Source organism: Haliotis rubra, unplaced genomic scaffold (genome assembly GCF_003918875.1).
Source record: "Haliotis rubra isolate DU_JTF1 unplaced genomic scaffold, ASM391887v1 Scf23, whole genome shotgun sequence".
Classification (NCBI taxonomy): Eukaryota; Metazoa; Mollusca; class Gastropoda; order Lepetellida; family Haliotidae; genus Haliotis; species Haliotis rubra.
Genome location: NW_025766336.1, coordinates 3,110,175 through 3,126,323, shown reverse-complemented (window position 1 = coordinate 3,126,323; position 16,149 = coordinate 3,110,175). Strand labels below are relative to the sequence as shown.

General features: G+C 39.3%; 1 protein-coding gene across 1 annotated transcript; it reads left to right on the top strand.

Annotated features, from left to right (window-relative positions):
- The first annotated feature begins 7 nt into the window (after window positions 1–7).
- On the top strand, window positions 8–9,469 carry LOC124278005 (target of rapamycin complex subunit lst8-like). The gene is made up of 9 exons (XM_046713734.1): window positions 8–237; window positions 976–1,027; window positions 2,004–2,166; window positions 2,453–2,528; window positions 2,690–2,764; window positions 3,216–3,293; window positions 4,183–4,307; window positions 5,585–5,727; window positions 6,503–9,469. Exons 1-9 carry the CDS (start codon window positions 115–117, stop codon window positions 6,619–6,621), a joined length of 954 nt encoding a protein of 317 aa, XP_046569690.1. The 5' UTR covers window positions 8–114; the 3' UTR covers window positions 6,622–9,469.
- The last annotated feature ends 6,680 nt before the right edge of the window (window positions 9,470–16,149 follow it).

The window sequence follows — 16,149 nt, the reverse complement described above, 5'->3', positions numbered from 1 at the left end:
CTGCGGGGATAAGGGTACCTGTTTCCGGTGATTACTTCCGGTAACGAGTTCGACAGTTAGGGTGACATTAACATTTGACTGTTCTTGCACTCTTTTAGCCATTGACTTGGCACCATGAGTATTTCAAGCACCGGAGGAGACCCTGTCATTCTAGCCACGGCGGGTTATGACCATACTATCCGATTCTGGCAGGCATACAGTGGCATTTGTAACCGTACTGTACAACACCCAGATTCAGTATCCTGTCAAACTATGGGAATTTAATTTAAGTCCACGATTAGAATACAGTTAACACGAAATTGTGCATCATTTATTTGTAGCAAAATGTAAATATCAATGGTCAAGTATTTCTGAGTTTACAGTCAAACATGTTAACTGTAATGTTGACACATTTGTAAATGGATCATTAACGTATGGATGTAGTATGAGCAGCATTCCAGTGTGCTATGTTACAAGAAAACATATTCAGTAATGTATGTAGGATACTCATGTGCTGTGATGCATGGATATGCACCATGCAGTCAGATTTAGATGAGCCCAGACTACAACATGAACTGCTGTCTGTTTTGGGTTTAGGAATATGGACTTTTCACCCTTATAGGGTAATGGGTTATGTTCTGTATTCTCAATTTTGCAAGGACATGTTCCTGCATACTGAAATATACCTGCCGTACAGATCTGTAGTAACCATGCCAACAACATTCCCTTGAGCCTTAATTATTTGCAGAACAAAATGTTGAGACAATGGGTTACCACATATTCCTAGTTCAAATATATTCCCCAAGGAGCATCTCCAGTACAGGTTTCAGCCCCAAAACATATGCATATCTAGGCAAGATATAAAGCAGTTTAAAGGCTTTAACTGTGTCTCACATTCTTTACTACATGATACATCTCTCTATCTCTTGATATCTTTTTATGGTGGTCCTGTTAACTGTGTTGAATTGTATGAGTTTTACCTTAAATCATTCTCAGCAAGTAAATGCATTGGAAATTACACCAGACAAGCAACTGATTGCAGCTGCAGGTAGGTTTTCATCTTAAGTATATAACCCTGCTGATACATCATGGCACACAGAGCTCCAGATAAGATGTAGCTCATGTGGGTACTGTACCCACTGTATTTTTTTGGAGTGGGTATTATGAATGTTGAGTGGGTATTTCATTTTCCGTTACCCACTGCTTTCAAATATGTGCGTATTTCAGTCATTTTACTCACCTAAGTATTATGTGACTGAGTAAGTTTACTAAGCAGGTATGCCTTATGTCACACCTAATCAAAACCAACTTAAATATAATGGAAATGATTTCATAAAAAATCACTCATCCTATACTGACAGTACAACACTTGTCCTATACTAACAGTACAACTTGATAGGAATCGATGTCTTTTTCATTACACAAGGGATTTTTATAAATATATTCCGTACGCATTTGTTTAAACTTTTTGCGTATCTAACATTTTAAATGTGTAATTTGTACGCAACAATTATTTTTCAATGCGTAATTGGAAATTTTATAAGCGCATTTTACCCGGATACGCAGCTTATCTGGGCCTCTGGCACATTAGTACTGGTCAGAAATAGAAGTGTATGTGACAAATTATTTATCACTGTACATCAGTATGATGTTAATGCCATTTTCCTTTGTATATGTTTCAATTATCATATGTTTACTTATAAACAATGGATGCTTGACAAGTGGCATTCAGGAACACATACTTTGTATACCACTCTGATGAGTGTAAATTGGCACGGCTCCCATGGCTGTAAGCTATAAATATATATTGCTGTTATATTGTTGACTGCAGAGGACAAAACCATTTACTTACTCATTCATTTTTCAAAACTAGCACTATGTATCGGGTATGTTTACTGACAAGTACTTGAATGTCCTTTTTGAATATGTATATGAAATATGATGACAGGACTGTAGGGTAATGTACTCAGATATATGCCGTATGTAGGCAAAATGTACTACATTCTTGTGTTTGTCTTTGTTAGGGTACCAGCATATTCGTATGTATGACCTCAACTCTACCAACCCCAGTGCTGTTATAAACTATGATGGAATATCCAAGAATGTATCGGCAGTTGGATTTCATGAAGAAGGGAAATGGATGTACACAGGGGGCGAGGACTGCACTGCCAGAATTTGGGATCTTAGGTGAGGGATTTACAATGACAGTGTTGACGTGCAGTGTTATCTGACACATACAGAATAAATAAAGATCACTTTCAGTATATCAAGGCTAAGCTTTGTGTTTGCAATTTCCTTACCTGAGGCTTAATATATTTATTCTTCTACTGTTTTTCACACACAATTTATTTAAAGTGAAAAAGATCAAAACATCATGATTATGTTAAAAAAAATCATGCACTGTGGCCATGGTAGCAGTGTCATTGATGAACCAAGTTATTTGATAAATCATGTTGATATGTATTTCCTTCAGATCAAGGAATCTTCAGTGTCAGAGAATATTCCAAGTAAATGCTCCAGTTAACTGTGTTTGTCTCCATCCGAATCAGGTATGTGGTGTCATTTTCACAATATTTCTTCATTCTTTTTCTTCACAACATATTATTTGCTTACATTTATTTTCAAATATTTCACTATGAGATTTCTTAACATAAAACAACTGATTTTGTTGCATGTTTTGACTCTTAACATTGTCTAATTTGTGTTTCAGGGAGAGCTGTTTGTCGGTGATCAAGCAGGCTCTATTCATATCTGGGACCTCAAGACAGACAATAATGAACACTTTGTATGTAATATGTGAGGCTTGAAATTTAGTTGCAAAATGAATAATTTGACTATATCCTCAGTCTTTTGAGATATGAATGAAAATCTGTTCTTGTTTGTGTTCTGTTGGTGGAAATAATATAAAAATAGGTTTATGTTAGTGAAAGAAAATATGCTTTTTCAAGGTAGACAATATGATTTAACCACCAGTAGCAATACTTGCAATGTAGATATTTGAGAACAATATGCTTTTTGGTTTGCAGTTGAAAAATGTGAGAATATAGTGAAGACATTTGACTTCAAGTAGAACTCCACCATATAGCTGGAATATTGCTGAGTGTGGCGTTAAACAAACAAAGCAAACAAAATTTAGTAGAACTTGTAACATCTCTGCAAAATGATAGAAGTATCTGTACATAGCTACTATTAACCATTGAGAATCATGCCTTTCTAACCATTGTTGTATTGTTTAGATACCTGAACCGGATGCAGCTATACAGTCAATAAGTATTGACCCAATGGGAACAATGATGGCAGCTGTGAATAACAAGGTAAAATTATGCTCCGCACTCAAAATAGTTGAACACATTTTCTTTCCTTTTTTCACAACATTTTATCATACTCTGAATTAACATTGTATTTGTCCTCTCTGATGTTGCTTTCATTTGACTGTAATGAAGATCAAGGTTAGAATTGGTCTCCAGCAGCTCGTGCTTGTTGTAACAGGCAGTGATGCAATCAGGTGGGCTGACTCACTGACTGAATTGATACGGGTCATCTTATACCAGTTGCATAGATCAATGCTTATGATGTCCGTCACTGGATTGTCTGGTCCAGATGTGATTGTTTACAGTTGCATGTTATTCAGTCGGAATATTGCCAAGGGTGGATGTCAACAACAGACATTTTCTTTGGTTAAGTCTTGGAAGAGTTACGTCCCTTTATCTGGTTTGACAAGCAGCCTTCAAATGCAAGTCATGAAGTTAGAAATACCGGTACACTGAAAAATGAAACACTCCATTTTATTACAGATCTTTGTTTTGCCAAAATGCAGAAGATGAAAAGGTCAAATTACCTTTTCAAGTTCATCAAGGTTAATATAGTTACCAAATTAGCAGGGACTGGGAGTGTTTTCAATCCAACACAACTGAGTTTGCAACATGAGGTTTTCCTCACCAGACAAAATGTGAATAGCTCTGGCCTTTGCAATTTAGAAATATGTAAATTATACATTAGTCAATATTTGCAACAATATTGATTTTGCTCCAAACAATGTGCCCACATTGGTGCAATGTGTGAAGTCCATTTCTTGTGTCCCCCGCTGTGATATTGCTGGAATATTGCTAAAAGCGGCATAAAACCATACTCACTCACTCCAAACAATGTGAATAGTTGCTACACCTTGTTCCTGCACTGCACATAATACTGCTTCCTGCTCAGGGCAATTGTTACATCTGGACATTAACTGGAGGAAAGAGGGAGGAACCAACACAACTTCACCCCAAAACTAAGTTCCTGGCTCACAACAGATATGTTCTCAAGTGCCTGTTTAGTCCTGATTCAACGTAAGTACCAACTTCTCCATCATGCTCCATCAACAGAATGTGAAGACTGGTGCATCATGGTCTTTGTAAATATTGTCTGTTTAGCCAAAGACGTATATATACGTCTTTGGTTTAGCGTTGTCAACACACACTATATTCCATGTTACATAAACATCTGCCTTATTGAATTTGTAGTTTGGGCAGGTGACTATCACGAAAAAAGCTAAAATTGTTGTCTGCTCTTGCATTGGAAGAGTTTTTGCTGTCTACAGAGATGAATTTGCCAAAATTCAGAACTAATCATGACACCAAACAATTAATTGTTATTTTCAAATCAAGAAGTATAAACATTTACTGGAATTGCCAGGCTGTTAGGGATGTCTACAAGTACTGTTCAGTGTTGTTGAAACTTTTCATGTGACTGGAAGTGTGGCAAAAATAGCCATGTGTATATTAGAGAGAGGCCAATGAAGCCAACCACTTGTGTGTATGTCAATTACGAGAGTGATATTTTCTGTTATGGTGGAGGGTGGGGGGGTTGGTTTTGTGCCCCTGAAGTAAATATAAACTCTCAGAAGTACCGTATATTAATATAATGGATGATAATTTGTGGCCAGTATTAGCAAGGCACCTTCCAGACGAAAATTACCAGGATGACATTGAATACAAAGAACAGAACAATCTTAGGCGTCTGACTTCATAGTCACTGTATTTGAACATCCTAGAAAATATTTGGGCGAAAATGAAAAAAGCAGTCTAGTTGACCTCCGGAACAAAGAGAACCACCTCCGTGGTGTAGTGGTTAGAACGTCTGCCCGGAGAGCGGAAGGTCCCTGGCCACGTCATACCAAAAGACGTTAGAATATGGTCCTTGTTTGGCCCAGCCTGGCGCTCCGCATTAATGGGTACAACAAGGACTGGTCGGTTCAGAGTCAGTATAATGTGACTGAGTTGGGTATTCATGCTTCACTGCGGCATGGTATCTCAGTGGGCTAACACTATAAAACCAGGTTAAGTCTGGGCTAGTACAAGTAGCCACACTTACACACTCATGCACGTCATCATATGAGTGAAATATTCGTAAGTGCAACGTTAAACCCCATTTCACCTCACCGGAAGAAAGAGGAGTTGTTTGACACGATCATGGACGTATGGGTCAACCTGACTATATTCACACACTATATATGTCTGTAGCAGAATGTATGCGAGCAGTAATGAAAATAAAGGGTCATCTGACCAAATATGAAGGAAAGGCTGTGTGTTCATAATGTAAATGATCTTGCTGTTTCTGAACACAGATTGTTGGCTACAACTTCGGCAGATCAAAAGTGTAGGATATGGCGGACAGCAGACCTGACCCAGCTGACGGAGTTGAAGGACAGTCAGCAGAGATGGGTGTGGGACTGTGCCTTCAGTGGAGACTCCCAGTACATCATCACAGGTACCAGGGACTTTCAGGGTCGTTAGTCTTATAGGGATTCTGGGACATTGTATCTTTGTTGCAAGACCGATAGAAGGCAGATCAGTTGGACTGTATGTCTTTGTTCCATTGCAAAATTCACTGTTGCTTGTGCCATAAACTACTGGCTTGTCATTTTGAGACTTGATCATCAAATGTCACAGTGATGTGGCTTCCGTTTTGTTAATTTTTTGCTTGGCTTTATGTACCCATACAGAAATCTGGGACATTTTAAAGAATTTTACATGGGATATATTCGTTCCCACGAGGGGTGGTGGGGTATCAATGAGTCCATTTATATGGTGCCAACTCCATACACTATGTGTATGCTCATAGTGCCACAAATATACTATAATATCAATTTTAACTAGTGGCTAAGGCCCAGGTTCAATTCCCCACATGGGAATAACGGGTGATGCCCATTTCTGGTGTCCCCCACTGTGATATTGTTGGAATATTGCTATCAGCGGTGTAAAATCCAATTCGCTTCTTCACTCGCTCGGTCCCATTTATGTTAAGTGCACAATAGGACTATCTCTTACAACTCAGCTGCGACTACTTGTATGCGACTTCAAATCGTTACAATTGAGTGTTTTCACATTGGTACGGTGTTGTTAGTACAAGTCGCACCATGAGAATGCACCTTAAAGTGAGCGACACATGCACATAAATTGTAAGATGTACGCCTGCACAAATCTTTTTTTGTCAAATTTTTTTTTTCAAGCTATGTTTTATATTGTTAAACATTGTGCTTCAGCATCTTCTGACCAGATGGCCCGACTATGGAGTGTTGATTCAGGGGAGGTGAAGAAAGAGTACAGCGGACATCAAAAGAGTGTCGTGTGTCTAGCATTCCGGGACGAGGTGGTCACATGACCGCCTCACAGATGTTACAGAACTGTGATACCAGTGTGAAAGGACTGTGTGAAATGTTGTATGCGTGATGGCAGTTGGTGCAAAGAGACAAACATCAAATGAATTACCTGACCGAGTGTGAGACAGGCATAGCAGTCAGGGAGCGTGAATGAATACTGTTGTTGTAGAGACAGTTGTTGATGACTATTCCAGTCGGGGGAAGATACTGAACTGTGTGTTGTGATCATGGGGGAGCTAAACAATGCCTCAGGAAGCATTCTGTTTACTTACACTTTAGGTTAATCTTTTTGGAGAATCATTTCGTAAAAATAAAATCAGTAATTAAGTACAGTGAAACCTGTCTAAACTGGCACCCCACGGGACCGAGATAAAGTGCCGGTTTAGACAGGGTGCTGGATTAGACAGTGACGATCATTTTCCGTCATGGCTGCTATTTACACTCGTCAGTTTCTTTATCTCCATAATGCCTTTGATCTTTGTAATTGTGCAACAAATTTAAAGGAAGAGTATCAAAGTCATTGATAAGCTGAATTTTTTAACAAGTGTTAACTCCAACATGGCAGCCATCATGACACTCAAAGTGACGGACGAGTCAATAAAACCAATGCCTATTTATTTACTCTCTGACACGTCACTCACTTGAAAACCGTTAATGCAATCCCCCAGTGTTTATAAAGCATAACTGCGGTAGTCCTATGAGCGTTTGATTCCCAGTGCAGTCACTACTTCCTGATTATTTAGCGTGCCAAGAGGATTAATTAGTGTATTGGATTATGGGTCCTTGATTGGACTACTCATACCCATACCGGTTTAGACAGTGTTAATTACAATTAAAATTGTTTGTTGGGACCGGAAACTTGTGCCGGAATACGGAATAGACAGGTGCCGGATTAGACAATGTTTCAATGATGATAATATCGTTGTAAAGTGGCGGGACCAAAATTTTATGCTGGTTTTGACAGTGTGCTGGATTAGACAGGTGCCGGTGTTGGCAGGTTTCACTGTATATTGTTTAAAATAAATTGAAAAAAAGTATAGATATGTTTCTGAAAATATCTAAAGTTAACATTATATATTTACTGTTCTTAACAGATGATGTGACAGATTTTAATAGTTTTAATCCTTTAATCAGCTGATAGCTACAGGTTGCAGCGGTAAACAATGGACGTTTTGTTTCATGCCGGGTGGGTAGCCTAGTGGTTAAAGAGTTTGCTCGTCATGCCAAAGACCTGGGTTAGACTCCCAACATGGGCACAATGTGTGAAGCCCATTTCTGGTGTCCCTTGCCGTGATATTGCTGGAATATTGCTTAAGCGGCATAAAACTAAACTCACTCACTCACTCATGCTGGTCTTCTTGTGGACCCAGCAAGCCCCACATCTGAATGAAGATAAGGACAGACATTTCAGCTGAATTAACTATGGTTATTAACCTTAATTGTTTTAGTTTTAAAGAGAAGTTACTTTTTGATTTTAAAATCAGGGTTTTTGACGATGCTAATGAATCAAATGAATACTCTTTTATCATTCTATTGTTGAGATTTTGAATGCTTGTTGTGTTATTATACCACAATGTGAGCTTTATGTTGAATTGTCCATCCAACTCACTGTGGTAGTACTTGAACTATGCATAAATGATCTCATGGGCATGACTGACTGTTTGGATTCTCGTATTAAACATTCCATGTGGATGTTTTATGGGGTCAAGCACCTGCAGCTGTCGTTTGTTTTGTTGATTCTGTATTATTGGCACCGGTAGCTATGGAGATGCAGGTTGGGGGAATGGATGTTACAAGTATGTCTTCATAGAAATATGCCCCAGAAAGTTGCCTAGCAACTAATTGCAGCAATAAGTTCATTGTTCTGGACTTGGCTGGGATGAATTTTGTTACTTCATTTTTCTGTGAAAGGATAAGTTTTCCTCACCACATTTATCCAGGAAATTGGGTATGTCCATCGAACTTCTTGTCTTTATGAGGTACCTGTTTTACATGAGGACAAATTGTTTTTAAGACCTCCCATTCATGCATGTCACAGAAATTTATCATGCCTATCTCTTTGTAAAACTCACAAGCATTTAACAGTAAAATAAATGAATATCTGGTTTAGAATGCCTATTATCTTATCCTGACACAGGTAAGGGATATAACTCTGCACAGCATAATGTTAAATGTAATGTTTAGCTTTTATAATGTAAGTGTTGACAGCAGCAGATATCAGCCACAAATAATTGCTTTTAGTACAGACTAGATTCAGCATTGGTATTTGGTAGGTAAAACATAACATGCACAATAGACTTATGTCAGAATAGATGGTATTTTAAGAATGCATTCATTCACTGAAAATATTCGGTACTTCCTTGTAGCTTGGACAATGATTTCTCTAGAATTCCAGATTACCCAGGCAACTTTGGGAAAAAAATGCCATTTAAATCAAAATTGCTTTTTTTGTATTTGTCCAATACTCATTCAATATATGAATAGAAAACTGAGACGATTCACCTGGTGTTATTAGTGAAATGTTGGTCCCTCCTGTAAAGCCTTGACATTAGATATAAGAATACAAATTGGGAACACTTAATTGCTATTTGAGTAGTTTTGTTGACAATCATTGTAGACTGTGAGCTGGGTATTAGCAAAAGATATATCTCTGTTACATGTTGTGGTCCACTGGCTGCCTTGCATGTATCATCACAAGATATGTAAGCCAGAGTCCAGATGTGTGTGGCAACACTCTGCTGATTCCCTCATTGTTAATGTTGACCATTGTTGCTCATGTGTTCTGTTTATGTGACTGCTATCCCTGTTGATAAATGGTGCCAAGTTTGAAATAAATTGGTACAAATATTATTATTTCTGTTTACTGTCATGACTTTGTGGTTTGTGATCTGTAAGGCCACAATCAATCGAAGCCCATGCTGTTGATCACTGGATTGTCTGATCCAGACTCGATCATGCTTCCATATACCTGGAATATTGTTGAGTGTGGCATAAAACTAAACTCACTCAACCACTCCACATCAGATAAAGGTAATATGCACATGGATGTAGTTAAAGTCCATACTGCTATCATACATTCTTGCAGATATTTTTTGGCCAATCTCAATGCACAGATCTAAATATGAAACATATGAGGAGGTTTTGATGATCTGCTTTGTTTTGAAATATATCACTCGTAGGGTATTTACTATAATTGTATGATATCTGGAAATTGATATATGAGGGTTGACATAACAGTTCTGAAACTTACTTTGAAGGATGCACAGTACAGCCTTGACAGTTTGCATGTATTAAGAACAATGCTAACAAGCTCCATTTGAACTGGGCGGTGGGGTAGCCTAGTGGTTAAAGCATTTGCTCATCATGCGGAAGACCCGGGTTTGATTCCCCAATGTATGAAGCCCATTTCTGGTGTCCCAAGCCCTGATATTGCTGGAACATTGCTAAAAGTGTGTAAAACTAAACTTCCTCACTCACTCCTTTTGAACTTAAAACACACGGCATATTTCAGCAGATAAAATGACCAGGTATTGATGAATAATTGTTAAAAATCACCAAACATCATAAAACTGTAACTTTTAGCCATCAATGCAGACAAAGCGTCAACTTAACTTATGCTGCAGCTTCCTTTGCCAGTGTCAAGAGGTAGGCAGCGGAGTTAATGACAGGAAGAGAGGGCTTCGATGATCCAAGATCAGGAAGACCTTTAACCAACCATTGATGATTTGCATACACCATATGATTATGGAGGACGGCTCACTTCACATGGGCAATGCCACTGTCTGCATCTTTTATGATTGTGTTGGGATCCTTCAGAGAAAGGACAAAGGTTTCAGAACGACGGGGTTCCAAGGCTTCTGACTTCAAGAATGTCCCGGAATCATCATATCGAGCTATTTGTAAGTATAGAGGAGTCTTGAATTCACAGGTTTCAGCTGTCAACGTAATCAGCAGTCAAATAAGTGGAAACATCTTTCATCTTCAAAGACGCAAAATGTGTTCCATCAGCTTGCACGAGGATGACTTTGTTTTACGGGGATTCAGTAAGTCCGTTAATGGCCAATCTTATGCTCACCTGCTTATGCAATAGCGTGAGAATATCAAGGTTAACGCACTAATAGTATGTTGTTCTAGCAGACCTGCATTTGTGCTAAAGTCTGTTGCCATGGTGGCTGAAGTCATAGCTGTGGCTTGAACTCAGATTATGACACACATTCAGACTTGGCACCGCTATTGTTCCAATCGTTCCAAATTGAACGAAAACCCTATGTGACAAACGTGCAGATTGTGTCGACATGATGATGTGGCACTGTATCGTCGTTGGTAGAAGTCTCTGGATCGTGGAAGAGAGAGCTTACTTTGAAATGTATTTAGTGACAAACTCCATCTACGCAGTCCACCATTGTAAGCCTATTAAAATGTTCAGCAGTTTCTCATACCTAAAGCGTAAATGAAATTCCCTTGTTTTGATTTGCCAGTTCGAGCAGAACAATCTCACAGCAATGCGTGAAGAAACCAAGCAGCCTGGAAGCGGAGCACATTTGGTCTATATGGGAGGCCTTCTTCTTCTTGGGCTGGTCTAGCTATAGCTCTCCTAGTATCAAGGTTTCCTTCAAGTGCGTCGTACGGGATAGTAGTGTATTAAGCGGAAAAATCAAATATTTCGACATAATCAAAATTGGTTCTTTTCTGAGATTGAACCGGCTTGATAAAATACTGTGTGTCTTTTTTCAGAATCAATGTGATATTAATAACACTTCTCTCAAAACTTAATGTAAATATAAAAAGTCATTACTTGTTCCATTAAAGATCATAGTAAATGTTTGTGAGACATATATTTGATGCAACATTTGTACAGTTTGTTGATCAGATGTAGGGTAACTGATTTTCCAGGTCCACGTGTTACAAGGGAGGTCTGGGCGATTCTATAATTGGCTTGTTCAGGTCTAGGTTAAGCTACCTAAGACTAAGAAGAGTTAGGTTATTGAGAAAGTGTGTTGCTATGCAACAAGGAAGTAACATATGTTATATTTGGGATTACACTTTCATAGTAGAGTACAGATTCTGGTACTTTTGTTGGGCTGAGTCCCATCCGGGATTCGAACCCACACCCACAGAGTCAGGCACGTAATCGCTAGCACACAAAGTCAGCCGCCTAACCCGCTCAGTCACATACAGTACAACCAGAAATTATTGAGAATTTAAAGATTGTAATTTTTTTATTTTTTTCACTCATGACTCACGTATTAAATTAATGTGAATATTAGCAGAACATAACTCAAGATTCAAAGACAGGTTAACAGTTGTCAAGTCACCATGGGCAGCAATGCAGGCTTCAATGCGGCGTGGCATACTACTGATCAATGAAGTTAGAAAGTCGTGGTCCATGCTGTCCCAATATCGGACCACCTCTTCTTTCATTTCAGCAATATTTGTCAGATTTTTCTTATTGACACTTTCCTTCATAAGTCCCCAAACATTTTCTATTGGATTTAGGTCAGGGCTATAGCTTAGCCAATCTAATAATGTCATATTTTGGGTCCGAAACCAGGCCTGTGAATGCTTTGAACGATGTTTTGGGTCGTTGTCCTGCTGGAAAATCAAAAATTTCAATAGAACACGTCAGCAAATGGAAGTAAATGTCCCTCGAGAATATCTGTGTACTGCTCACTGTTCATATTCCCTTCAAATACACAGAGGGGGCGTTGCCCCTAACACAGATATGCCACCCCACACGTTAACTTTCAGACTGTACTTTGGGCGCTGATATAAAGGTTTTTCAGTTTGTTTAGTCCAGCATTTCAGTGTATTAGGAAACAGCCAAACAGAACTTTCATCTGAGAAAATCACATTGTCCCAGTTAAAATTTCTATGCTGTAAGCACCAGTTCAACCTTCGCTCCTTTTGTTCAGGTTTCATGATCGGTGATGGAATTCCTCGACTTTCCTGCCAACCCATTGCATGCAGCTCAGTTCTAATTGTCTCCTTAGAGACAGCCACAGTTCCTCTATCAATCATATCTAGCCTTAAGTTTTCTAAACTCCTTCGTTTGTTTTTTAGAAACAAGAATACCATGTCGCCTCCTGTCACCGACAGTCAATTTCTGGGCCTACCTGCGCCTCCTTGGTGCTCAATGTCATATACATTTGCAATATTTGTCAAAACACGATAAACAGTGGACAAAGGGATGCCTGTTTCTATTTGAAATCACTTCAGCTGATCTGATGTCCTTGTTATAATACTCTAAAATCAACTTCCTCTTCTCTAAATCATCCATACTGAGGATCACTGAAAATGTCGTCTGCTAGCAAGTAAACAAAGAGGGATAACTCTTCACAAACTAATGAAAAAGGATTAACGGAGTTGTCTCTCTTGAATGAAACCAAGCACTTGAAAGCTGGTCAATCCAATTAAACATATTCCTAAAATTCTCAATACTTTCTGGTTATACTATATGTTACATTTGACCACTTTCTAAATGGCATTGTGTATTCATAGCGACAAGGAACGTCTAGGATAAGCTATGAATGCCAATGTTGCTGTGTAGATGCTACAAGGAAGGTCTCGGATAAGCTATGAATGCCATTGTTGAGATGTAGATGCTACAAGGAAGGTCTAGGATAAGCTACGAATGCCATTGTTGAGATGTAGATGCTACAAGGAAGGTCTAGGATAAGCTATGAATGCCATTGTTGAGGTGTATATGCTACAAGGAAGGTCTAGGATAAGCTATGAATGCCATTGTTGAGGTGTATATGCTACAAGGAAGGTCTAGGATAAGCTATGCATGCCATTGTTGAGGTGTATATGCTACAAGGAAGGTCTAGGATAAGCTATGCATGCCATTGTTGAGGTGTATATGCTACAAGGAAGGTCTAAGATGTAGAACTACAAGGAAGGTCTAGGATAAACTATGAATGCCATTGTTGATGTGTATATGCTACAAGGAAGGTCTAGGATAAGCTATGCATGCCATTGTTGAGGTGTATATGCTACAAGGAAGGTCTAGGATAAGCTATGCATGCCATTGTTGAGGTGTATATGCTACAAGGAAGGTCTAGGATAAGCTATGCATGCCATTGTTGAGGTGTATATGCTACAAGGAAGGTCTAAGGTGTAGATAATACAAGGAAGGTCTAGGATAAACTATGAATGCCATTGTTGAGGTGTATATGCTACAAGGAAGGTCTAGGATAAGCTGTGAATGCCATTGTTGAGGTGTAGATGCTACAAGGAAGGTCTAGGATAAGCTGTGAATGCCATTGTTGAGGTGTAGATGCTACAAGGAAGGTCTAGGATAAGCTATGAATGCCATTGTTGAGGTGTATATGCTACAAGGAAGGTCTAGGATAAGCTATGCATGCCATTGTTGAGGTGTATATGCTACAAGGAAGGTCTAGGATAAGCTGTGAATGCCATTGTTGAGGTGTAGATGCTACAAGGAAGGTCTAGGATAAGCTGTGAATGCCATTGTTGAGGTGTATATGCTACAAGGAAGGTCTAGGATAAGCTATGCATGCCATTGTTGAGGTGTATATGCTACAAGGAAGGTCTAGGATAAACTATGAATGCCATTGTTGAGGTGTATATGCTACAAGGAAGGTCTAGGATAAGCTGTGAATGCCATTGTTGAGGTGTAGATGCTACAAGGAAGGTCTAGGATAAGCTGTGAATGCCATTGTTGAGGTGTAGATGCTACAAGGAAGGTCTAGGATAAGCTATGAATGCCATTGTTGAGGTGTATATGCTACAAGGAAGGTCTAGGATAAGCTATGAATGCCTTTGTTGAGGTGTATATGCTACAAGGAAGGTCTAGGATAAGTTATGAATGCCATTGTTGAGATGTATATGCTACAAGGAAGATCTAGGATAAGCTATGAATGCCATTGTTGAGGTGTATATGCTACAAGGAAGGTCTAGGATAAGCTATGCATGCCATTGTTGAGGTGTAGATGCTACAAGGAAGGTCTAGGATAAGCTATGAATGCCATTGTTGAGATGTAGATGCTACAAGGAAGGTCAAAGATGTAGATAATACAAGGAAGGTCTATGATAAACTATGAATGCCATGTTGAAATGTAGATGCCACAAGGAACGTCCGAGATACTCAATACTTCATTTGCTATTTTCTAGATTCTACATTCAAGGTCAACTTGACTCTAACATTGGCTTGTTCGGGTCCAGGTGCTACACACAGAGCCTACTTGACTCATTGGCTCTAACATGGGACACGGTACCTCGGTTTGAGGAAATTTCACTATGGGACATGGTACCACGGTTTGAGGAGATGCAACATAGGACATGGTACCTCGGTTTTAGCAGATTTAACATGGGACATGGTACCCCGGGGGGCTACCCGTGAGATTTGGCCTACAGCAAACTCACGCTTGTCGGAAGACGCTACTAACTGGATCGGGGGTCAGGTGCGCTGACACATGTCATTGTATCCCAACTGCATGGATCAATGCTCATGATGTTGATCACTGGATTGTCTGGTCCAGACTCGATTATTTACAGACCGCTGCCATATAGCTGAAATATTGCTTTGTGCGGCGTTAAACAACAAGCAAAACCTCAGCGGGCTAGCACTAGAAGACAACCTTTAGTCCGGACTGGTATAAGCAGCCAGACATTTTCTACGTCGACGTTATGCATGCAATAACCTTGACCTCGACTTTAAATAAAATTTTCCTTCATCTCAGCTTCCCGGATCATATTGCAGTATCAAACCCAGTTGGGTATTTTTAAGAGAGGAGCTTTGTCACAATGGAATGAATATGTATTCATCCAGGTTTGTCTAAAATCCTTTATGTGCCTCGTGATTTGTTTAGCAATTGTACAGCAGCAACAGTACCTCCTTTGTTAAAAGCACCACTCTGTTGAAGCTGGCCGCTGTTGTCTAATCTCTAGCGACTACAAGTTAACAGTGTATATTGTAATGCAAAGTCATGCTCTCTATGATTACTTTGTCAAACATATTTCCTTCACTTCACTGTAATTCCAGAATAGATGAGGGATTTGCATTAAGATTCAGTTTTATACATTCTCAACACACTGTACTGAATAACATTAGAAACGCACCACACTGAAATGCACAGACGATGCTCAGATATCATGGGTACATTTCAGTCTGACGGGGATATTTCGTATTATATGGGTGGTGCGTTTCTAATGTTGTTCAGTATAGTTAAAAATGAATGCTCTCTGTGTCGTCTTTTCTTCTGTTATATTTCAAAGCTAATACTTATATTATTTATTCCTGTGATGTTCGAAGTACTCTTCGGTTAATAAAGTGAGAGTGAATTTCACGCCGCACTCAGCAATATTCCAGCTATGTGGCAGCTGTCTGTAAATAATCGAGTCTGGACCAGACAATCCAGTGATCAACAGCATGAGCACCGGCCTACATTAATGGGAAACGATGACATGTGTCAACATGTCAGCGAGCTTGACCAACCGATCCCGTTAGTCGCCTCTTACGACAAGCATGGGTTGCTAAAGACAAATTCTAATCCGGATCTTCACGGGTT